We start from the raw sequence: 25805 nt of genomic DNA, 5'->3' as shown, positions 1-25805 counted from the left end.
TCTCATTTCCATTTACTTTAACTTAATGAACTAAAGTAACTTAAAAAATGGAAATACAAATAAAAACTATAAATGGAGAGAAAAAAAAAACATAAATGACAAAACAAAAACTATTTACTAAAACTTAAAAATTACAATGAAAATTAAATACAAAATATTATAATCTTATAAAAACAACTATTATATTATCTCTATAACAATAAAATGTCACTGGTAAGAGGTGGTAAATTAAGTCTAAATTAATTCATAAATCATTCAAGATATCTAGCTTATTTCTCAAATTAAAGGATTTTTTAAAATTTACTTTTTTAAACAAATCGTTGTAGTGTTTGTTGAAACTGCCAGTTAGTTATTGTTTTACTATGGTATTTTGACAGAAACTATGATTACCATGGTAAACCGTTTTAAGAGCATCTCTGAACCGTGTGTGTCCGCTTCAGACCATCATGTGTGTCACTGATGTTTTGTTACTGTATTAATATCCAGCAAACATCAAGCATCGAATACTGCTTCACAAGCCTACAGTAAAACACTGACTGAAAACAAATGAATGCTGATACTTGGGAATGAACATTTAAGAGTTGAAGCAGGCAAACGGCGAGGTAAATCTACAGGGACCCCCATCTGTCCGCTGGAGGAAACTGATCCAGCTCTCCCACCTCCGAATACTGATGCTCTCCCAGAAGATACGTCAGCTTATAGCGCAAACGCACACGCTCCTGAAACACACACACACACACACACACACACACACAAGTAAACCTTCATGTAAAAGATTCCTTAGAGGAGAATCAAAGTGCTGGCACAATTTGATTGGTTGGATTGTTTTATTATTTATTCCCCTCCTTTTTTATAATCACCTTGAGTGGGTTGGCGAGCAGCATGACCTGAGTGATGGATGCGGGGGGCAGGATGGGGTTAAAGGGCGGGATCTCTGCACCTGATGGAGGCTGAAGCTTCACTCGCATAGACTGACACAAACACAACACAATACAGGGTAAACGGTCACGTTAAAGTCCCTTGAAGAACTTCTGAGAGTCATCAAACTAACATGTTTCCAGAAATCTCTGTGGCACTTTATATTTTATAGTGAAAGGAATGTTGTGCATTGGTTCAACTGAATCATTAAAAAGAACCGATTCAAATGAACAATTGATGTAAAATCTCTGTGTAAATCTGTGTTGGCAGCGGAGGAGGGCGTACCTTGGGCACAGCTGCTTGCAGCACTATGCTTCGCACAGGTAACGGCGCCGTGTTGAGCAACGACACCACCATGACCAGGACGTCCGGTCGACCCGGTGGACAGTCCATCGCAAAGTGCAGAAGAACACGGACTCCGTCCTTATCGTACATGGTCACAGGTAAGACTTTACCTGAGGACACCAGCAGAAACACTGAGTTACAGCTCAGTTACAGCTTAACTAGATAAGCTGCAGGATGACTTGAAAAAGATACTTATAAGTTGTATCATAGTCATAATAATAAACTATAATGTCATATTTTAATAAAAAAAATATCAAGCTTATAGATTATAATATAGTCAAATTGAGATTAAAATTTTGTATGAATTGGGAAGCACAAAACCTTTATGGGACACATTTTAGTCCACAGAAATAATAAATGAAAAAAAAAAATTATGTAATTAATAACTTACCCTCATGTTGTTCCAAACCCGTGAGACCTCCGTTTATCTTCTGAACACAGTTTAAGATATTTTAGATTTAGTCCGAGAGCTCTCAGTCCCTCCACTGAAAATGAATGTATGGTATACTGTCCATGTCCAGAAAGATAAGAAAAACATCATCAAAGTAGTCCACAGCGCTGCAGTGACGTATCACGCTGCTGACGTGTTTTCTGGCGCACCCAATAACAAAGAAAACACGTCAGCAGCGTCGTGAACGCACTCACAACAGACCCGGAAGAGAAGACTTTTATTATTTTTGGACCAATAAATTGTATTGTAATGTATTTTCGATGCTTCAACAAATTCTAACTGAGCCTCTGATGTCACATGGACTACTTTGAAGATGTTTTTTTTTTGTCTCGGACTAAATCTAAAATATCTTAAACTGTCTCACTGGTTTGGAACGACATGAGTGTTACTAATGACATAATTTTTATTTTTGGATGAACTAACCCTTTTAAAACCCTATAATATGTAACATAGTAATTAAGAGTTTAATTTATTTGTTAGCATTTTGACATTTTCAAGAAGAATTATTATCTTATATCATTATTATTATTTTTTTTTTTAAGTATAATGCTTCACTTCCTGTTAGTGTAATTAATTAAGGCCCGTTCACACCAAGGATGATGACTTGTAAAGATAATGATAAAGATATAGTTCTAAAATTCATTCTCAGTATTAAAGAAGAGTCCATATCACAGCTGTAACGATAAAGGCATAGAGAAACGATATCATTGGAATCACTTTCAGGAAGATTTTTTCCAGCTGATGAACAATACAAACATTGACAGCCAATCAGAATCAATCCTGCTATCACGAGTTGAGAGCAGACGAGCGTTCGCTTGGAATAAACAGACGATATCGTTCTCGGATGCGGATACTAATATCGTTATCTTTATAGTTATACTTCTTGGTGTGAATGGGGCTTTAATCATTTCAGAATTAAAAACAGAATCATCCGTTGAATTAGGCGACTCGTCAGACTCATTCAGATTCAGGCTGTGGTCACTCACTGGGTCTGATGGACTCGAGCGGGACGTTTAGGTTGGAGAGGCTGGGGTCTGAGCTCCGCGCTGGGCTGCTCTGAAGCGAGTGAGATGGAGAAGAGAAGGGCTGAAAGAAAGGGCTGCCTGGAGCCGAGCCGCCCGTCACCACCTGAGCCCGGGCCACAGCGGGCGAGCTGGGTGCCGCCGCGCTCACAAACGGGTTAGTGGACTGAAGAGGGGCAGCTGCGGAGCCCATCACACCTCCAGAAAGACCAAAAGTACCTCCAGCAATGCCACTCAGACCAGAGACACTGTGGAAGACAGAAGAAGATGAGCTGAAATCTAATTTATATACTCAAATAAGCGATCTACATCGGCATCTCCCTTCTAAAGGAGCTTAATAACATCATGGAGCCTCATAAGTGACTGACATGAAACGGTCTACATGTGAAAACCACTTTAAGCTGGTTTGAGGGGCTGTTTTAGAGCAGATCTGTACCTCTTTCCACCTCCAAAGTCCAGCATAGAGAGGTCCTGCAGCCCCTGACTGACGGCCAGTGTGTGTGAGGCTTGTGCAGGTGTGTGTGTTGTTGGAAAGACAGCGCTCGGTGCCGAGAAGCTCCCAAACAGGTCCAGGCCCGCATCAGGAGCCTGACCGCAAGAGACTGACTCAATCATCTCTCTTAACATTCCACACATGCCTTGAACATCTGTAAGTCCAAGTGGTTTTGTGTGTCCTACCTGTAGAGACGTCCACTGACCAGACAACTCATCCAACTTTGGTCTGTTTGGCACAGTGGGAGGATCATTCAGTCCTGAGAAACACATTTAAGCATGTTATATTGCTTATAAACAGTAATATCATGAAAACCATGCTAGAATTGGTGGAAGAATTTTAAAAGAATATTATTCTTATTTTAATGAACCTTGGTTTTAAAATTGTATTTATTATTATTAATTTATTATTATTATTTATTTTATTATTTTTTCAAAATTATAATTTAAACATAATTAATGATAAAATAGTTATTTATCAAAAAAATTTATTTACCTAGCACTATTAATATTTGTATTGCAATATTATTAATAACAATAATTATTATTAATAAAAAACATTTAAAATAACTATATAACTATATTTATCATAATTATATTATTTTATCAATTACAATTTTATTTACTAAACATGTTTTTTATATGCTTTACAATATTTTATTTTAATATTATTATCAAAAATTACATTAATTTCGACAAACATTATCAAGCTTTTATTTATATTATTTATGTACTTAATAGGTGTTTTTTGTTGATGCCATTTTATAAAGCCCAAGAGGTTTTTTTTTTATAAGTGATTTTACCACAGTTATGTAGGGTACCGTGTAAACGCATCACATGACCTCTCGGCATACTTCTTTAGGGGCATCACAACAATTGAAAAGAGATTTATTACCGAGAGACAAGAGTTCATCGTCCAGCAGGGAGAGAGAGTTCTGCTGCTCAGGTGGTTTGTGACTGGGGCTGCTCGTCTGACTGCTGTGACCGCCGGCCAATCGGCGAGGAGGAGGCGGCAGCACGGGGATGGACGAGGCCGTGGGATTGGCTGACAGGACCTGAGGAGGAAGAGAAGGAGGGGGGACGGTCGGGGGAGAGGAAGGTTCATCCAGTCCAGCCAGATCAATCAAAGTGCCCGTGGTCTCACGTCCTGAGAGAACAACAATGTGTCATTATTAATATTATGTCAGAGGAAAATGTGATTATCAAAATATCAATCATCCACCTTCACTAGCAGCTGGTCTGAGATCTTCACCGTCCCCGTCGTCTGCCTGTCCTTCTACGATTCGTTTATAAGAGCTGATTACTCTGGACAAATCATCGTTTGCCTTGAGAATGTCACCTACAGGATCAGAAAAATAATAAACATTTCAAATAAACATCTTTCCCTGAGAGTAGAGCTGAGCATCACGCCATTTACCCAAACTGGAGTCGTTGTCCTCTGCTTCAGTGGCCAGTTTGAACGCGGTGCGTCGGAGTTTATCACAGCGCTCATACAGCTCCTGGACACAAGACGTCAGGTCACATGTGAGCGCCGCTGTCATGGTTACATCAACTTAATTATTCAAGCATCAGATCCACTGATCTATTACTGGATTGCTCATGACATCATGAAAGTGAAGCCGCCACACCGTCATATTGGTAACCCCTAGTGTGCGGAAATTGTATGATTTTCTAAATGGTTAAAGTTGGTTTAGGTGGTTGATCAGATGGGAAACCATCCAGCAAGGCTGAGGTCAACCTAGAAGACCAGCTTTAACAAACAGGTTAGAGCCTCTAAACCACTGGGTCTCAACAGGGAAACCAGTTGCTTAATTAGTTCATTAAACATAAATACTTCTAGTTTCTTTCAATAAGTTATTTCTATTAATAAGTTATGCTCTATTAATAAGCTTTATCATAATCACAGCAGAAATAATTGAAATATATAAGGGCTAAGCTGGTGATGATCCACGATCAAACTAGTTTCAAGCAACAAATGTGGAAGATTTTTATTAAACAAAATATTAGTTAAGCATACTCAATGTGAGTAAAACTATACAAGTTATTCTACTATTATAGTCAAGTTTTCAACTATGTGTGCTCAAATATGATGAGCTACCATTAAGAGAAATCGTGTGATGAACCAAGACCTCTTTGTGTTACGCTGTCATGTGGAGACAGACTGCGGTCAACAGTTAGTAAGCAATAGTGGCTTGAATGATATGTATTGTTTATGAAAACCATTAAGAGAGTATGCAAAGACAGACTGGTCAGATTCTCTGCTTCATTATCTCTGATCATAAATCTTCAGGCATCCAAACCTCAAACCTTGGAGGGATTTCTCTGATGCATAGGAACTCAACTTTAGTATAAGTTACTAGTCATTTCTTTAACTTTTCTTTGTCTGCTCATTTCTAAATGTTGTTTGACATGTCCACTGATTCTGATCTCACCTTGATGAGCTCACGGTCAGCGTCTGATGATCGGGTCCTGTCGTATTGACTCAGCATTTCACTCAGGAGCTTGACGTTGTTGTTCACTTCCTCCAGAGTATTGCTGCGTTTAGTCATTTTCTGCACTCGGGCCTCGTCCTGCATGCACAACACAGATTCAGTCCATCACATGATTTATGATTCAGAATCGGTGTGAATCAATGTGAATTCATATAGTTTAAACAAATGCAACCACCTGTAAACTGTTTTTGATATCCACCTTTTTCTTTATGCATTCACTTAAATCCCTTTAAATGCTTCAATTGTAATGTAGTTCTTTAACTGCATTGAAAAAAGACCATTGCAAATTATTTGTTCACCCCCAGTGTTTATCATGATTCATTGGGGTAAAATAGGAAATGCTGTTTCTTGGTAATATAAACAGGAGCTCTTCTCTTCTTCGTTAAATGTCAGATCAATATCTCCATCGTGTCTGTAGAACCTCTCACCTCCTTCACCATGTTTTTGATGAGTCTGTTCGCCTCCTGAAGATCTTCTGGGTTTTTGCTTCTCAGAAGTTCAGCCAACAACTGTCATCAAATCACAGAACAACACACTGTAGATTCATCAATTGAAATCACATTGAGTTAAACCTCTAAATCAGCATATTTAAATTCAAATGTTGCAGACGTCTCACCTTCCCCATGTCCTCATTGTCAAACACTGGGTTTTTGGGCCGTGCCGGAGGGGACGGGATCAGGGTTTTGTCCACCGTCAATTCTGGGTCTGACATAACGAGTCCTGAAGGAAACACAACCGACATCAATCAGATGACCGCTCATGAGAAGAGTCCAGAAAGTTTGTCAGTAAAATCTCACCTTGTCTCTTGAGCGTCTGGTACGCGTCTGCTATCTTGGCCTCATTGGGAAACGCCACCGTCCAGCTGTACAACATCTCAATGATCTTATTCTTCACTTTTTCAGAAACACTGTCCCCCATATACTGAAACACACACAGTTTTTAACATACGTTTCATATTAGACATACAAAGCAGTCCTAAAACCAGGAACAAGGTCACATATTTGAACTTCTGATTTCAACATCTTGAATTTAATTGGTTTTTGTTTAAATGTTTGAAATAAGGTCTGTACAAGCTCAAGATATTTTCAAATTTTATTCCAAGTTGTGGGTAACCCTCAAAAAAATCTGTCTTGGTAGAAAAAACACCAACCTTGGGTGAAACCACTTTAATCAGCTCATTTAAAAAGCGATATCTGGCTATTTCATTGTGAAATCTCCGCCCACAGTTCTTCATACATGCCTCTAATACCTGCAGAGACACAAAATCATCATATCATATGTGAAAAACTCAAAGCATCAATGGTGAACTAGCGTTAAAACATCCCTCACCGTCAGAGCTTGAAGAGCTTCCCATTCTTGAGAATGGATTTTGTGAACCAGGAGTCTCACAGCTATCTGAGGACTACAAACACACACAAACACTGTTAGAGAAGAGGATCCTGTAGTTTACAGTCATGTAGGTTTACCCATGCTTACCCTTCCAACTCCTTATTGATCTGGTCACAAAACCCGATTATGTATTCCCAGTCCTCCTGTCTGTTGGTCGGGTGTGTGGCTTTGTCTGTGGAGGACACACATCACCGTAAGGGCCAAACAATCGCCCCGTTGAGCTCTGTGTCTGTGATACACTGGCACAACAGTGTGAGGGCCAATCACAGGGATGCATATCAATAATACCAACGGTATTTCAATAAAAATATATTTACCGTGCTATATATGTATGATATAAGCATATTTACATACAATTGTATTTACATAGTATGCTCATGGTGCATGACGAGAAAATAATTTATTATCATGCTTATACACACTTGACACACTGGATAAAATCATAATTTAAATGGTTAATTAGTAATCGTTCCAGTGAATCGCGAAGCTCTGGGTCTGAACACATCCTACATCTGGACTCATGATCGTCAGATTTGACGGACAACATGCATTTTGAATTTATAAGTTATACTATACTGAAGGCTTGACTCATGAATATTAATAAATGGCCTTGACGTTTGTACAGCGGGAATATCTGATTGGCTGGAAGGCAGACGCTGGTGAATTAACGAATCCTACTATGGTGAAGTCTTAGCTCTTTGATATTATTCATCCATCATAATTGGACGCCCCGAGAAGGTTACCAGGCAACGTCAATATGAGAAAATTAATATTCATGAGAAGATCTTCGTCATAGTATGAATCGAAATTCCGCTGTAACAAGCGCGTCAGATGAGTCTGTATTAATGCACGCAGTGAAGACATTACACAGCAGTGTTCTTTACATCTATTATGAAATGCAAATTATAATAATGCACGTACTGAGCCAGGATTCGAGTGATTCTCCCTCCGGAAACGCCATGATCCTCATTTAAAGCTTTGACTCCATAAACTCACGCATTTCCTCCTTAAATTACACCGACATTCGTCAAATTATACTGACTATAATAAATGCAACCATCCTCTGTTCCATCCGAACAGGTTTGCAGCGACAAAATGCTGCTTTATCTATTTTTTTTTTTTTATGAATAGTGTATCAGCTGGCAGTATCATCAGCTGCCTGTATGGAGGTCCTTGATTTAGACGCCTCTGGTGATTACAGAATAAAAGTCACGGGCAGTACGAGTCTTGCAGGATTACAAAATAAAAGTCAAACTAAAATCTTTAAGGTGCTATTTTTGGTTTATGCTACATTATAATATAGAATAGAATTTTCATGCAAAAAAGATCTTTAATGATGGGTCCCACACATCAGGGTTGAGATGAAGAACCGTAATGATGGTAAAACAATTATTTTTATTATTATATTGAATAATTTTTAATATATAAAGCATTGTTTAGTACGTTTATTTAACCATTAAATTATGGGGACACAACTGTATGAGCTGTCTAAATGAGGAAAATTGGACTATTAATTTTATTCAGTTATTTTATATACAGTAAGATATCTAAGTTGTAATACATATAAATAAAAATGAACATGAAGTATGTGATACAATAGAGTAGGAAACACAAAGCTTGACCATTGTAAAGAATTTTTAACTAAAATTTGTAGTAGATCTTGCCGGCAGCCATATATCCCTGTAGCCCAAGACTGCTCCCCACTGAAGCTAAGCAGGGTTGAGCTGGTCAGTACCTGGATGGGAGACCTCCTGGGAAAACTAAGTTGCTGCTGGAAGAGGTGTTAGTGAGACTAGGAGGTGCTCACCCTGTTGTCTGTGTGGGTCCTAATGCCCCAGTGTAGTGATGGGGACACTATACTGTCAAAAAGCACCATTCTTCGGATGAGACATTAAACCGAGGTCCTGACAGGTCATTAAAACTTGGGTCAAACTTCACCCATTGGCCTCTGTGCAACATCATGGCCTCCTAACAATCCCCATGACTAATGATTAGCTTCATCACTCTGTCTCCTTTCCACCAATAAGCTGGTGTGTGGTGGATTTTCCACATGGATGCTGCACACTAATTGTTATTATTATTATTTATAGAGGATTATTTTTTGACTTACCCAACACTGGTTGTGTGGCACAATTTTCTGCAAAGTTGCTTTGGAATAATAATACAAAATATAAAAACAATACACACATATACCAGAGGCGAGCATGATTTCAACAAGTACATCATGTTCCTGGAACAACATTCCAATCAACCAATCAGAATTGATCTATGTTTTAGGCTTATGATCAGAGTTAGGTGCTTCTACACCCTTGTTAATCTGTTATCATTTCCAACTGATTTTAGGAATAAATTATGGGTAAGGTTAGGTTTAGGGGTAGGGATTGGATTAAGTTTATATTTTTATACAATAATGTTGATTCAGGATCATCAGAGGATGTTGATCCAGGAATAAAATCATGGCAACCCATTTACCAGACTTCAAATGACTAGATTCAGGAGGAGGGCAGAAGACAGGAAAGTAAGTGATAAGAAATAAGTTTATTGGTTAAACTTTGTCTCAACAGAAGACAAGTTTTATGATCACGAGCAAATGTAATGGAACTTTACTACTTCTTATGAGTGTGCAACTTTTAGCAAAGAATCTTAAACATTAATCCTTATACAACATATTGTTACACAGCAATGACAATACTTATCAAAAAACAAATGCACAATGAAAGAAAAAAAAAACAGTAGAAATTAAGATAATGTCCTGGCAAAACATTACCAGCATCTCTTCTGATTACAAACATTTCCTTCAACCTTAAAACACAACACCCTGCAAAAAAAAATTCAAATTACATGCAAAAGCACCCGTAAAAATAAACAATGGAAAATTCCATTATATTAAAATGGTCCAATGGGCCTTTTTTTAAGTTAAAGTAAAATAAATTTAAATATAAAGGATATGCAATAAATGAGTAAATTGCAAAAAGAAAATGTATAAAAAGAAAAATAAATAACCCAATACAACTGAATTACAACACAGTTGTGTTGCAGATTCATTGCAGTACTGGCAAAAAAAGTACATTTTAATGTGGGAAACCAAACAAATGCGTACGAACAACAACAGGGCTTTGGGTCATGAGCTCCTTTGACTTGAGTGTCTTAGGGCCATCATACACCCGGCGCAATGCGATGCAAGGCCGGTGCTGTTTGCATTTTCCCCTCCAGCGCCATGTCGTTTAAAAGCAAATGCATTTGCGTCCATTTTGTGTGCCCATGGGCGTGCTGGCCAAAAAAAGATGCGTGTTCAAGCGCATTGCTATTTTAAGGAGCTGAAAATTGACTGCGCCATAGACCAACTGAAACCTGGTCTAAAGTCTTTAAGTCAATGGTGCAATACTTTTTTTTTTTTGTAATTTAAAGAGCGTGTTGGTAGAAAATGCGTCTCTGGGCGGGTGCACAGTGCGCATTGACTTTGCTTATTACACACAGGGATGCGCATCACACAAACATAACAAATATTAAAAACAAAAGGATTACAGTGTAAAATAATATTATTGTGTAGGCTCAGGGGCGGATCTACCAAGAGGGTCTGGCTGCAGACTTGCACGTGCACTCTCAGACTTGCATTCTCCGACTTGCACTCTCAGACACTTGCACTTCCGCTAGTGACATCACTTGCAGTCTTTATTTTTTATTTAATTGAATTTTTTATTGCTTTTTGTTGAATTTCCCAACATTTTATAACAGTAGCCAGGTGGCGAAGACAAGAAAAAAAAACTAAATTACAATGTCACTTGCAATCGCTACTTGCACTCTCTGCTACCTGCAAGACTTGCAATCGACACAAATCGTGCATGTTGCCAATGGAGACAAGACGCTGTGGTGGTGATTAAAACTAATTTAGTACTATAACGTACAGGGTCCTGCAAGAAAAAGACAAGACCGGCAAATCAAATTAAATATACAGTTCATTATTTTAATGAATATGCATAGAATATTTTTCTCACATTCCGCAAAATGTGGCATAATGGACTAAGATGACAAAGGCCAAATTCAATATGCTTCTCTATATTATTGAAATACATAACTAATATGTACAAGCACTGGTGAGCCCAGAAAAAACGCAACACGCTAAATTTTGTGTTAAGCATTTTTCCATATAGAATAAACTGTCTACAACTCGTTTATTTCACTTTCTTTGTCCATTAATATACATTATGTGTTTTATTTATAATGATTTTGTATAGGAGGAAAAAGTTTAATGTACAATTTAACGCACTGCGTTCTGTACTCGCCTGCTTGCCTGTGCAGAGTTGATCCTTTTAAAATCACTTAATGCACGTTCATATTTGCTGGTCTGTATATACGTTGAGTCAACAACAAGCTAGGCCTACTGAAATTGTCTTTATCATCTTAGTCTGTTATTAGGCCACATCAAGCGTTTTAATGTTTATCATGTTCATGATGCTCACTACTGTAATGAATGTAGCTTTTTAATAAGTAGGGGAAATTCCCGAAATGTAAAAAATAACCGTTTACATGCCTAGGGTGTTCGCATTGTAATAATGTACAGAGATACTTCATATTTATAAACGCTGACCTGTTAGGTGTTGTTTACTCATTAAAATCAGAGAAATTCCTATTATTTTAAGGAACGTTTTCACATACTAGGGATTACCAATATGGCGGCGCGGCGGCTTCACTTTAATGACGTCATGAGCAATCCAGTTCTATATAATGGATCAGTGATCTTAATATTTTATGCCATATTAGGTGTTTGTTTTTTCTACAGGAGGAAAACGCTGAACGAAAGAATTTGTGCATTGTGTTCATATTCTGTTGTTCTGTGGCCACGGATTTGCCGGTCTTGTCTTTTTCTTGCAGGACCCTGTAAATTATTGTAGTAGGCCTACTAATTTAGTTTTAATCGTTTAATCACCACCACTGCGTCTTGTCTCCATTGGCAACATGCACGATTTGTGTTGATTGCAAGTGTCACAGGTAGCGGAGAGTGCAAGTGGCAATTGTAAGTGACATTGTAATTTAGTTTCTTTTTTCTTGTTTTCACAACCTGGCTACTGTTGTAAAATGTTGAAAGATTCAAACAAAAAGTTATCAATAAATAGAAAAATATAAAAGAATAAAGACTGCAAGTGACGTTGCTAGCAGAAGCACAAGTGTCTGAGACTGCAAGTCTGAGAGTGCAAGTGCAAGTCTGCAGCCAGACACTTCTCCGACAGAGCGGCAAGAGACTGATTTGTTTCGAAAACTTTCTGAGAGCACTGCGAAACGAGTGAAACTGGAGTCGCGAGGAGACACAGGAGGACAGAGATAAAAATGGATTATCTATCTATTAAGAAATGAAGCAAAAATCTGCCATGACGCGAGCACATCTCACTCTTAAAGGGAATGGGAGATGACACTCATTTAGAGAATAGGGACAACCTGTTCCAAAAATACGCCCCAGCGTACGGTCTGTTTTTCCGTCATTAAAATAGCAAAAGTGAATTTGGACACGCACTTTGCGTTTAGATTGCTAAAATAGGGCCCTTAGTTTTAAACTGGAATTCTATAAAGATTTCTGAGTTATGTTTCAAATCAGTCAGATCCATTAGATCAGGCTTGTGAACCTTGTGACTCAAAGTCTATGTCAAGTGCAACTGGTCCATTCATTGAGAATCCGATGAAGAATGACACTCTTGTGCCAGATTCATTATGTAACTGGCTTCTGAACATTGGATAGACCTTCACACCAGCAACACTGATAAAACCATTGCAAATTTCACCAGAAACTCTGTAGAGTTTCTCACAGTCTCTCACTTGCTTCCACACTTTTTCATCATCCCATTTAGTTGAGATGTTCTGTCCTGATCCTAAACAGTTGTTTATATCCCTATGGGAAATCAGGCCACTGTAACCTTCATCCTTCCCTAAGTAAAAATGGACAGCTGCTCTCTTTCCATTAGACACAGGTCTCAGGTCTTTTAAAAATGACAACTTAATTTGTGACACAAAAGTTGGTAATCCACAGTCCTCCTCTCGTCGTAACAATAAAACTGTGATGTAGTGCAATGGCAGGATCTCACTAAAGGATGTGGGGTGATCGATTATTTGAAGTATTAAGTTACGAAGGTCTTGGTAGGGCCTGATGTACTGAGATTCAGGGTGGATGTTGGCCAAAATAACATTGGCATAGATGAAGTTGATTTTGTCCATCAATGGTCTGGCCTCTTTTGTCAACTTCAGAATGAAATCATACTGCTGGATGATCTCTTCAAGAGCTGATGCAGAGTCTTTCTCATATAAATATTCCAGAAGACTGGTATAGGAATCACCCTTGTTCCTCTCCAGACATTGTCGCGTCTGCTCAATTTCAACCATGAGGCCCATGCGCTCGTTGGTGACCAGCTGACTCCAATGTACGTTACAAAAGAGGTCAGCGTACTGTTGAAAGTACCTGGAAACCTTGGGCTTTGTCAGTTCCTTTTGTTTGTCTTTCTCTGCAAAAAAGGGTACTAAATTGACAAACAAATTGTCAAGAAAATAAAAATGATTCTTCATGGTGCCCTTTAGTTGAAGAAGATAGCTCTTGTGCTTCTGCAATACATGGCAATATTGCTTGAGTTCGGGGTTCTTCCTTGGCAAATCTTCAAAGGTAATTTGACCTGATAGGACTTGACCAAGGCAGTTAAACAGTGGTGTTTTTTGCAGTATTTTTATGACAACAGCAGCAGTTTGAAGTTCACCAAGATGCCCAGCGGTGTTGTAGGTGTTGTAATCCTTTAGTCTCTGCAATCGAGTCATGGCCTCTTTGTTTGCTGTTTGTTGTGTTTCATTGCAAGCTTCTCCTGCAGACTTAGCCAGTGTAAGATACTCCTCAAGACTGTCTGGTTTGATGGGATTATTTTTGTCTTTGCGAACAGCATGCTTTAGTTCACGTACAAGGACCTGTGACACTGTATCGCATATGTATGAGTTGTCCTTTAAAAGGTCTTTAGCCTTCTTTGCCCAACTCATGGCTGTGGTAAAGTCCAATTTTTTGATGTAATGATACCTTGCGAGGAGTTGAAACATTACTGCATCCTTTGAGTAGCACTTCGCTGCATTGTATAGAACAATTTCTTCAAACCCTGGGGTCTCTTTAATTATATCCTGGATAAGAGGTGAAAAAAGTGAGTCTTCAAACTGAGCTGAATATTGCCTCTTAACTAACATGTTGTGAACATCCTGCATTAATTTTTGTTTTCCCAGAGCATACTCATAAAATAATTCTGTTGTGAGCAGAAGGTTAGTGATCTCTGCTTTTGTCACCCTATGAGAAGCTGAAAGCACTTTCAAACAGCACTGAGCTATACTTGGGTGGATCACTGACACACCTTCAAAGCTAATTTTGGAATTGACTGTGCATCTTGTCAAAAGATTGGAAAACCTCTCAAATCCATCTTCGATCTTGCAGTGTTCAAAATCTGCTTTTGTTTGCAGACCAAGAAACTCTTCACATGTAGAGACTGACAGCAATGCATTCTTGCAGTAGACATTTAGGAGGACAAGAACAGCAAAAAGTTGAGCATGTTTGTCTTGGAAGTTAAAACCCTTCAGAGTATTTTTCACAACGCCCTGAATATACTCAGGTGAAAAGTTATTCTTCAGAATCATAAACCCATAAAATGTTTTAATATTTGTGTTGGTCCGTTTAAAATCCTTTAGCTTTTCCTCAAAACGTTCCTGTTCCTTCTCTGATAATTTGTTTCCGATGAAAACTGCATCATCAGTCTGTTCACTGGATTCAGCTCTCATGCAGTTGACAATTATGACCTGTGGAGACTTTGAAAACATTTTTTGCTTCAGACACTCATCCTCAATTTGAAGTTGGAGTTTTTTTACATCGCAAATGTCTTGGAAGTCATCGATCATGAGCAAAACAGGAAGTCGTGTAGGTTGCTCTTTTGTCTCATATGTCAGTAGCTGCACTACCTGTTTTGCTATTTCAGGATGATCATCTGTTGTGTCCTTCAGCACTGCACAGCGAAATTTATCCCTGAGTGTCCACAGAACATGCATGGCTAATGTAGTGCCACCGCAGCCTGGAAGATGCAAGATGCTGAAAAACTCACACACTCTCTTCCGACTGCTTATGTCTGGAATAACGAAATTGATGATGTAGTCGAATTTGTCTCGTTTGATGAATGGCATTGACCCGGGCTGTTCTGAGAAGTAGAAGTTCCACCAGGACACCTTCCCTCCCTTGTAAAATCTCTCCTCATGTTGTTGTTTGTCCTCATTTCCTCGATCACACTGGTTCACACAAAGAACACTCAGCATATCTAAGGATGCATCCATTTTCTTTGACAGCACAACACTACTGCCACCACCACAAGGCAGAAAGCGGCTTGATTTGCGATTCTCTGACCACAGACTGAGCACGGTTCCATTGACTTCAGCGAAACTCAGCTCATAAATGCATCTTGTTGAAATGTCAACTCCATATCGGCCTTCAATAAGTTGTTTCCAGTAGGTGTATGATGTCTTATTGTCACTGATACACAAAATTTGGTTTCCTCCTTTGAGCTCCTGTAAAAACATACTGAAGGTCTCAAGCAAAGGGTCTTTTCCATCACTCACCTGACTTAATAGCAAGAAAATGGTAAGAAATTTCTTGTGAGGCAACACATCTTTTCGGCACAGGAAAGAAACCACATCACGCACAGAGGATCCTTTCTCAGTCAACCAGCGATCAGCATCAGAGGGGCTTTCCTCATTGATGCCTCCATTACAGAAAACCCAGCTTGTATTTCTGGTAAGCTTTAACCTGTTTGCTATGTCTTCAACTGCACCTGTGATTTTAAACTGAGCTGGTAAATGAACATTGATTTTTCTCTCTTCAAACATCTTATTCAAGCCCTTCTCAGCAGATTCTGGATCAAAATCTAAAACAGCCACTGGATCCATGTGAAGAAGGAAACGCAAGTTTTCCAACTGGACAGGATGAGACTTGTTAGCCACCACAATGTACCATGCAAAGTGTGACCTGTCCAAAGATTGGCTCCCTCCTGTTATCATCTCGCACAGTTTAAGGCCTTGCACACTGATTTTGACAGTAGAGAGATGCTTTTCTTCCGCATCCTTCCTCAACTGAGACAAATGTGGCATGTCTTTGATATATTTCTCATACTCCTTTGAGGAACCAGATGTAATCAGATTCTTGCTGCTGCTGCTGTCTCTTATAAAGAAAGACTTTCCATCATTTTTCTTCCCTGTTGCTTTGGCCTCTTGCATCTTGTCTTTATTTTTGAGTTGCTTGATATTTTTGTCTACTTCATATGTGTTAAAATAGATGTCTTCACATATTAAAGAGGATGGCTCTATGTCTACCTCAATAACACATTTTCCTGTGGATGTCATGTCAGCTTTGAGAACTTCAACAAAACGCGGGGGTTTTATACACCTCTTTGCCACTTGAACAGATCTTTCCAATTTGAAATGTTTTTCAATTGCATGTGACTGCTGTACATCAAAACCATCAGTTTTCTGGACACGAACACCCAGAATTTGTCCATGTGGGTCATCTGCCACTCCAAAATGAATGGTGCCATTTGTGCGGCTGTTCATGCAAGCTGCTGCAAATCGAATGACTTCATATGTGTATTTTTTCATTCTGTCCTCTTCTGTTGTGTTTACAAAGGCTTTGAATTCATGGCATGGTTGTATGAGGTCTTTAGGACCAGTTTCAGTCACATCTAGAATGCTGTTTTCTCTGTACCTGTGAGCCGCATTAAATCTGCTGAATGGATAAGGTTTCAAGCTACAAGCCTGAGTCACCATGTCATTTTGCTGCTGAGTCTTTTGTTTCAGATGGTCTATGTTGTGAATAATCAGTTTTTTTGCATTCAGTGATAGGTTTTGAATGGAAGAAAGATCAGTCTCCTCCAAGAGGAGAAGACTAGCTCCATTAATTCTCTGATTGTAAAAAATCTCTGCATCTTCTTCGTCCACTTTTATCTCAAGTATCCATTGTCTCACATGGTCTTTATTCCAGTCATTGATGTCCACTGGACGTTTAGATGAAACAGCTGTCTGGCCTTTCTTTTTCTGAAAGAAAATCAGCAGCTAAAGTAATGATGCTAATAATGCTTGATGCTAAATGTCTTTTATCAAATGGAGTGGTAAGATATTGCACATAAAAATACTAGCCTTTATGGTGCTACTTACCTCAGAATGACTTGAGGCTTCCATTACTGAACCAGATACTCTTCTGTTAATGAGTTTATGGTAAGAAATGTAAACATGGAATCAAAACACATGTATTATGCCATAAATCACAATAATTATATAATAATAAATAATAATAATTAAAATCACTAATGACTTACTACATCAAGGAACAGAATTCATATGTGTTGTTCACGGGTTTTGTAAAAATTGAACGCCACCTGGAAGGAAATATCATACAGGAAGGAAATTAAGAGAGAGAGCGAGAACTATTCCATAAAACTTAAAAATGATTTAAACTAAAAGAAGGAGAAGGAAGGCAGGTCATTTGCACACAAAGAAAGCAGATAAATGGTGAATTGAAAATGGTTCAACTATTCAATTGTATTTTAATCCTTTATTTTTAGTGTTGTCTCATTATAAAAATAAATAAACAAATAATTTATGTATTATATTGGAGTTAAATGATTTGAGGTGTATAATACATTGGAGGAAAAAGAAAATAAATATTTCATAAACATTACTCTATTGTACTTAGACATACAGGTTAATTAGTATGAATTAGATGAAAGGTCCGATTTAAGAGCCATTCAATCCATTTTGATCAATTAAGGTGCTGGCAACAATATTGAAGTCTACAAAATAGTCTAACATTACAATGAAACAATTTCATTCAATGGTGTTTGGAGGTGTGTGTGCGAAAACGTTGTAATATTAGGGGTCACTTCAAGAAACCTTCTTGCCCGGAGCAGGCAAAGACTACCCGCATGACCTGCTACTTCTGAAGAGATTCTTAAGTGCTTTTACAATGGACACTTTATTATCCCATGAGGCCATGGGGCTGGTAGATCACATGAAAATGACAACATGGCAGATTTATACAGCGTTCATTTACACTCGTGCAAAAGCTCACACATACGCAGTAGAAAATAACCCCCCCCCCCACCTACTCAACATTTTTAATGACTGGTAACATCTACATTGTCCAATTGGCCTAACTGAATTTATACAATTTTATTTACACTAATTAAGTTTGGCCATTTGAAACATTTAGATGTGATCAGTAAATAGAAGAATTTGAGTTGGAGAGGTCTGAATTTTTTTTTTACAGTTTAAAAGTAAACCTAAAGAAATGGCAAATTCGAAACTCAAGCACAAAACGTGATGATCGTGTACACAGTTGTGTGACAGTGGGGTTGATTGCCAAAGACATATGCTTGCTATGATAACAAATGCTGTTGGCTACTAGCCAAATCCTGTATTGATTGGCTGCTCATCTTCGGACTGGCTGTTGATGAGGACAACTACAGAGAGTGGGATGGGATGATGGCAGATTTTTTCTGAAATTCATACTTAAGATTATTATTATATTAGCCATCTAGATTTCTGTATAGGTGCTTCAGTTCAGATGGCAGCTCCGGGTTTGAGTACCTGTAACATCATCAGCGCCAGACCACTGTTCAAGTGACGAGTCATGCTTTAGCAGAGGTGTGTGCGGTTGATTGACCGAAAGTTAACAGCCTAGTAAAGGTTTTTTGTTTCAAATTTTGCATTTGTAATCTTGAGGCTTTTCACATCACAAGACTATGTTAGGGAGCAACAATTTTCCATTTTACTTGCTTTGTAAAATAACAGTTGTGAAATCTTTGCTGGTCAGATGAAGACTGATCATAAAATCATAAAGAGAAATTCAACAAAGATTGTTCAGTAAACTTTATTCAGTTATTTTTCACTCATGCTTCCTATTCTTTCTCTGTAGGTATCTCTCAAAAGTGAGAGTTAAGATGAGTTAGCATGCCAAGGTGTTAACTGCTTTGAAGAACTTCTGCTTCAAACTGGTATTAATCCAATTTTAGAACTATGCAAAAAACATATCTAGCTGTACTAGAGTACATCTCTACTCCTTTATATTTGTCAATCCAAAATGCAGCAGCTAAAGTCCGTAGCAGGTCAAGCAAATATGATCATATTACCCCAATTTTACAGTCTCTGCTCTGGCTACCTATTCACCCATATAAGCCCACCAGCAATTTAGTTATCATTTTCCTTTTGTAAGTTTTTTTCTAGATGTTAACCATGTTTTATTTCTCAATGACATGCAAGCAAACAACCAAATAAAGGGAAAAAAAGAGTCTTCACTTCCTTCCTGTCACATGAGGTTGTCAAGTTCCTAACCCAACTTTCAGGAAGCATGGTGAAGGCAAACCCTCCAAAATAAATTACATTTCCATGTTACTAATAAGTATTTTTTGTTGACACACACACACACACACACACACACACACATATATATATATATATATATATACACACACACACACACACATATATATATATATATATATATATATATATATATATATATATATATATACACACACACACACACACACACACATACATAATTATGAAGGTCTCTAGAATCGTCCAAACAACATTTCCAGGTTTCAAGTGACAGCAGCAGTTTACTCACTTCCGTCAGTCACACAAAAGGAAGAATGAAAAGATAAAGAGCCAATGCATGGGTTTAATTGCTGTAGATAATCTTTTCCTCCCTTTTATGGCATTATTTCTTGTTAGGGGCAAAATATTGAGGCCCCTTTATCCAGTTTTTGGATGTTTCATTCTAATTGGTCAAGAACCCTAAATGTTTTTTTTTGTTTTTGTTTTTTATTATTAGCTTATGATTCCATTGTAATGCTGAAATTCAGACAAGTAATGAATTTACATTTACATTATTATATGAAATCACCTAGTACAGTCAGCCACTGAATACTATGGGCCTACAAAATGAGTAATTTTGTTTTAGGTATACCTTTTTTTTTTAGATGTAATTATATTTATTGTTATTTATCTAACACCTATAAGAATGAAAATACCTGCATGTTTAATAATAAGTTAATAAATAAACAAACAAACAATCTTAGGTGTAGCTTACATGATAATTGTATAAAAAGCATATATTTTAAAAATACTATAATTATTTTCATGAATATCTAGGACTTTTCTCAGGGTTAATCCATCTTACCTAATCAATATGTGCCTTTTTATAAAATATATATTATATAAATATATTTAAATACTTGTACCTTCACTGCTTACATAATGGAAAGTCCACCCAAAGATGGAAATTGTGAATCATTCACCCTCAAGTTGCAAACTTTTCAAATTTCAAAAAAGTTTCTTTCTTCTGTTGAACAAAAATATGATATTTTGCTGAATGTTGGTAACCAAACAGTTAAATGCGTAATCTTCTTTCAGGTATACCTTTTTTATTTTACAAATGTAATATTTTCTTCATTCTATTTATTTTATTTGAACACACACACTGTGAACACACACCGTGTGGGTTCAGTGCCTTGCTCAAGGGGCACCTAAGTCGTGGTATTGCCGGCCCGAGACTCGAACCAACAACCCTAGGATTAGGAGTCAAACTCTCCAACCACCAGGCCACAACTTCCCCAACTTCTGCACTATGTTCCACCATTTTAAGACATATGGATTTGTTGTCTTATCATATTCAGGAGTTTATAAGCTAGATGCAACTTTCTTGGGTTTGCATTGAATGTTTTTAGACTTTTATGAAACTTCTAGATTCATATTGCCACATATTTGCGATAGGGGATGAAGGAGTAATAGTCACAGGTTGTCTAAACAACTCTTGTACATAATCAGTCTTTCAATTCAAAAATAAAAAGTATCTGCAACATAAAACAAACTTAAATGGAATGTCTGTGGTCTTCATTGTGTGCACATTTTCACATTTCACATTATAAGTTGAATGCATACAAATAGTTGCTGAGACAACCTGTGACTATTTCTCCTTCATCCCCTATCACAAGTATGATGCAATATGAATCTAGAAGTTTCATTTGGAACTGTAACTCTTTCAAAATAGTCATGTTGCAACCCATCTTTTTTTTGCCAGTTTCAACAGATTTTTGAAATCATGCATTATAAGTACATTTATTTTTAGAATAGATTCCTACTGACTTTGTACATGTTTGAGGCATAAAGTCGTTATGAATCGTTAAACGTTGTTATTATTGTTTTGGTTTTATTGCAGAATTAAAGCATTCAAAATGTATCACATATATGTTTTTGTTTTGTTTCCCCTGTGTTTCCTGCCTCCTGTGTCTTTATGCCCATATTTGCTCGCTCCTGTTTCCTGTTTTATTAAGTTCCATTGGTCTCAGCTGTGTTTTATTAGTTATCCTTGATTACTCCTCACATGTTTCTGTTCTCCATGTTGTTTACCTGGTTGTGTTCTCCTGATTTTCCTAAGAGGATTTATTAAAAGACTGTTTGTTTGACATCTGCATGTGCTTATCACCCTAGCAAACTGTGACATGTCAGTTTTTAAAGTTGCTGTATAAGTCTTATTAATTTAATGTTTTATGAAGACTTATATAATATGCCTGTAATATGAAATAAATTAATTGACAAATATGGAGAACAAATAGTACAGTTAGATGTTTTTAGCTATGAGATTGGATTAATACCAGTTTGAATCAGCCTTAGAAGTTCTTCAGTAAAAGGGCATTCAACTTGAACGACTAGTTTATTGTCCATTTTAGAGTCTTCATCTGTTCTCTTCTTTGTCTGAACAGCAAAAATTCCACAACTGAATAAATGTAAGCATAAATGTAAACTGAAAGAGTTATATTTACCCCAATATCCTTGTTGGAAGAGTAGTAATATGAACTCAAAGTTCAGTATCTTCATTTTCTTCTTCTCGTTTTATAGGACGTCTGGGTATGTAGATATGAAAGAATTCAGTAATGTTGCCAAATGTTTTCTGATATCACACGTTTCAGCACTCTTTCATCTAGTGTAAATATACTAATAGTGAACATACTATGAGAGAAATGTTTCTGCAAGAAGGCAAAGAAATCAAGCAAAGCTAGTTCCTGATGAAAACAGGATGTGTGTGTGTGTGTGTGTGTGTGTGTGTGTGTGTGTGTGTGTGTGTGTGTGTGTGTGTGTGTGTGTGTGTGTGTGTGTGTGTGTGTGTGTGTGTGTGTGTGTGTGTGCATTTTGTGGAACTGAAAGACCTTACTACGTATTTGGAAAAACAGTCATTCCAATACAGTAGTACTTATAATTTTAACATTTTGCCTAAAAGAAATATAGCATATATATTATTATTATTAATTATAGAAGTTTGTGTGTTTCCTGATTCTGGACAGATTATCTAGATTCAAAAATGTATGTAGAGAGATTATCTGGAGGGAAAAAGGGAAAAACTTTAAAATGTTATCCTTTCACTTTTCCCTATGACCGTTCCCTCATTATTCCTTGATCTCTTCATGTTCTGGCTTTTACTGTTTTGAACAATGACTGAAACCTTGTATTACTGTCGCTTGTTGTATTCCTCAGCTGTAAGTCACTTATGCCCAAACATGGCAACAGAGCTGAAAGTTGGTTGGTGAAAAGCAGCCATCTTGTGCAAAAAAAAAAAAAAATAATAATAATAATAAAAGAAGAGGAAGAAGAAACCACAACCTACTCTTTCCTCAGGAAGTGGCAATGAGAAACACAAATGGCAATAAAACTGCCTCCAAATCTCTTTAACTCAGCCTTGTCTTTATTTCTCAGAACATTAGTGTCAAAATTAGACTATTTCAAAATGCAACATGTTATAGAAATATTTGTGTTTGTGTTCCTCGTTTACTTCTATCCACAAAGATTACACACAGTGTATAGTGTTATTTGGTGTGTCCTTTTTATCTTACACCTTTACCCAGTAGTGATCATCTTGTTCACTTCCACTTGATCTGTGTATATTATATAATATGAATAATATGACAGTATCTGTAGTCAGTATTGATAAAAGAATGATAAGCAATAATGTTCATTTACTGAAGTGGAATTAGGAACTGTGAATAAATTAATGAACTGCTGCTAAATAATAACAATAATAATCACGGTTATAATAAGATCCTCAACAACCAAAAAACTAGATTACCTTAGATAAAGTTTGATTAATACTTTATGTACACACAGTACAGGTCAAAAGTTTGGACACATAACAGTTTTTTATGTTTTTGAAAGAAGTCTCTTATGCTTGTCAGGCCTGCATTTATTTGATCAAATAATAACAATAATTTTCAGCATGGATGTGTTAAATTGATGAAAAGTGATAGTAAAGACAACAAAGCTTTTTACTCCAGAAAATAATATCACAGGTACTGTATTAAGTAAAAACATACCAAATATAAAGTTATATAAATAAAAAGGTAATCACATTTGTTTTCAAATGCTTTTTATTGAGATCTGGGGGCCTCCAAATGACTACAACCGGCCCCAAGGCTAAGGATAGTCAAATCTAGCCTAAACCATGAAGTACTCACCCGCACACAGGATGAAGAAGACTCCCTTGTGGTTGTTCTTGTTTCAGACTCAGTTTGTTATAAGTAAGGCAATTGCAACAATAACATCTCTTATTTTATTAGTTACTTTACAAAGCATTTAATGCAAACATAACTTCAAATCAGTTAAGATATGAGTAAATCAAACTGTTAATCTCCCCTCAGTAGGGTTTGACGTGTCCTCTAGGCACCACACTCCTCAGACTTCATATGTTTCTTTTTGGGGAATTTCCAATCACATATAAAAATCTGTGACTCATTTCTAATTAAGCGGATATCCTTCCTCTATCGCTTGCGTTGCTATCTGTGTCTCTGCTTCTTCACAGTATGTCTTTGTCTGTTTCGTGTCCTCTTGATGGTGCATGCTCTCTCCACCCTTTTGTACATTCTTGTCAAACTTTATGGTTAATTACAGAGCATCAAACTAAATAAACCTAAGTTTCACAACAGTTGCTTATTCATTTTATTTTAAAATATTCCAAGTACAAGCATTGGTATCACTTTATAATAACTGGAAGTGATGAATAATTAGTTCAGCATTAGTAAATAGTCAATTCATCATTTATAAAACATTGTTCCTACATTAAAAGACATTAGTAAGCAGTTAATAAATAGAGCAATAAATTCTTTGTTCTTGATTTATAAACATATCTATAATATGTATAATATAATTTCTACATATTATTCTTTGGACATATAGTAATAGTGTGATGAGGAATGCTTTATTAGCATGTATTATAATAGGTAGTTATAGGATTATTTATGCCTCTTTAAGCTTTTACAAAGGAGATTTAAAGGGCCAGTTATATTCTAAACAGTAAGAGGAAGCATCCACAACAGAGTGATACATTACACAGAGATATTTATTTCAAGACGCAAAATAATTAAACTTTTTAACTGTACACTTGATATAAAATGAAACATAAACCTCTGCAATGTCATATAAAATGAAAAAATGAATTTAATAACTTGAGCAAGAAAGTGAATATAAATAAATAAGCAATAAATAGAATCCACATCAACAAAAAAATCTACAAAACTAACAGCTATTTTTGGCACTCCTGCAATCCAGTGTTGGCACTGGTACATTTTTATTCAGCAATGTTTACACTTTACGGACATGTATTTTTATATCAGATTGCAGATGCTCAGTTTCCTTTTACTGCACAGTTATGTTTTCTGGGGTGTAGAGGATTTTTTATTTATATGCATTGCAAAGGTTTATTTATTTTTTTATTTTATATCAAGTTAACATTTGCAGTTTCACTTTTTGCATCTTAAAATAAATATTTCTATATTATGTAGCCTCAGATCCGAGGCAAGCCCAGAGAGGGCCCCTGTTTCCACATCCAGCCCAGAGAGGGTGCAGTCCCCAAGTTTGGCCCAGAGAAGGCAGCCCTGAGAGCCCGCAGGCTCAAAAATGACCACCAACCCTTCAGCTCCTATCTCCTCCATTGCTGTAATCTAGCAGCCCCTCTAGCAGGTCACTAACAGCTCAGGGGTGCGTTTCCCAAAACCATAGTTGCTAACCAAGTTAACAACTTTGTTGGTTGCAATGCAGTTTCCCATTGCAACAGGTTAGCAACTATGGTTTTGGGAAACGCACCCCAGCTCAGTGAGAGGAATGCACTCTACCTTCATCAGTGGAGGTGTATCCTTAGGAAGAGCCTGAGGGCTGAGAAATTTAAGCAAAGCACCTTGAGGGAGAAAGAAAAGATGGTAACACTTTATAATAACAATCATTAATAGGTGGTAAACTGATAGTTAATTAATATTTAGTTAATTGTCATTTAACTGTTAGCAAACAGTGTTTTTACTTATTATAAAGTTTACCAAAAACTTAAAGATATGTTAGCATTTCCATATTTGATATTAGAAGGGAAGGGATGCAGGCAGCTGCTTTCACTACCAATGCTTAAAAACATCCCAAGCTAATGTTTGATGCACGGAATTTATTATGTGGTTTCATAACTCCCATTTGGTAAATAGATTATCACAGTGGAATAGTATAGCATGCTATTTGCTATGCCACTTTCATCAAAACCTATTAGAAAGCTACAGCAATGTCATGTCATTAAATACGATAAACAGTGATTCTGGAACAGATCTGCGTCTTCCTTATCCCGTT

General features: G+C 37.0%; 2 protein-coding genes across 4 annotated transcripts; both read right to left on the bottom strand.

The window, feature by feature from the left end:
* Positions 1 to 216: 216 nt before the first annotated feature.
* On the bottom strand, positions 217 to 8300 carry LOC113054884 (ADP-ribosylation factor-binding protein GGA3-like). The gene is made up of 17 exons (XM_026220667.1): positions 8031 to 8300; positions 7197 to 7281; positions 7050 to 7122; positions 6871 to 6969; positions 6518 to 6641; positions 6337 to 6440; positions 6149 to 6229; positions 5661 to 5798; positions 4646 to 4727; positions 4451 to 4567; positions 4124 to 4375; positions 3415 to 3488; positions 3173 to 3324; positions 2701 to 2984; positions 1204 to 1373; positions 861 to 971; positions 217 to 719 (listed from the first exon to the last, which is right to left on the bottom strand). The coding sequence occupies exons 1-17, from the start codon at positions 8077 to 8079 to the stop codon at positions 609 to 611; spliced, it is 2106 nt and encodes a 701-aa protein (XP_026076452.1). The 5' UTR covers positions 8080 to 8300; the 3' UTR covers positions 217 to 608.
* A 3950-nt stretch (positions 8301 to 12250) lies between these two features.
* On the bottom strand, positions 12251 to 24314 carry LOC113054703 (sterile alpha motif domain-containing protein 9-like). 3 transcript variants are annotated; one of them, XM_026220435.1, is made up of 5 exons: positions 23660 to 24314; positions 21977 to 22057; positions 17468 to 17527; positions 17307 to 17349; positions 12251 to 17186 (listed from the first exon to the last, which is right to left on the bottom strand). In XM_026220435.1, exons 4-5 carry the CDS (start codon positions 17328 to 17330, stop codon positions 12714 to 12716), a joined length of 4497 nt encoding a protein of 1498 aa, XP_026076220.1. In that variant the 5' UTR covers positions 17331 to 17349; positions 17468 to 17527; positions 21977 to 22057; positions 23660 to 24314; the 3' UTR covers positions 12251 to 12713. The 3 variants fall into 3 exon arrangements, with proteins under 3 accessions (XP_026076220.1, XP_026076212.1, XP_026076230.1); XM_026220427.1 differs by lacking the exon at positions 23660 to 24314 and having other exon boundaries at positions 21977 to 22213; XM_026220445.1 differs by lacking the exons at positions 17468 to 17527; positions 23660 to 24314 and having other exon boundaries at positions 17307 to 17360; positions 21977 to 22213.
* Between the last annotated feature and the right edge of the window lie 1491 nt (positions 24315 to 25805).

Source organism: Carassius auratus, chromosome 3 (genome assembly GCF_003368295.1).
Source record: "Carassius auratus strain Wakin chromosome 3, ASM336829v1, whole genome shotgun sequence".
NCBI classification, from domain to species: Eukaryota; Metazoa; Chordata; class Actinopteri; order Cypriniformes; family Cyprinidae; genus Carassius; species Carassius auratus.
The sequence above is the reverse complement of the archived record's forward strand: the minus strand, read 5'-3'. Positions and strand labels throughout refer to the sequence as shown.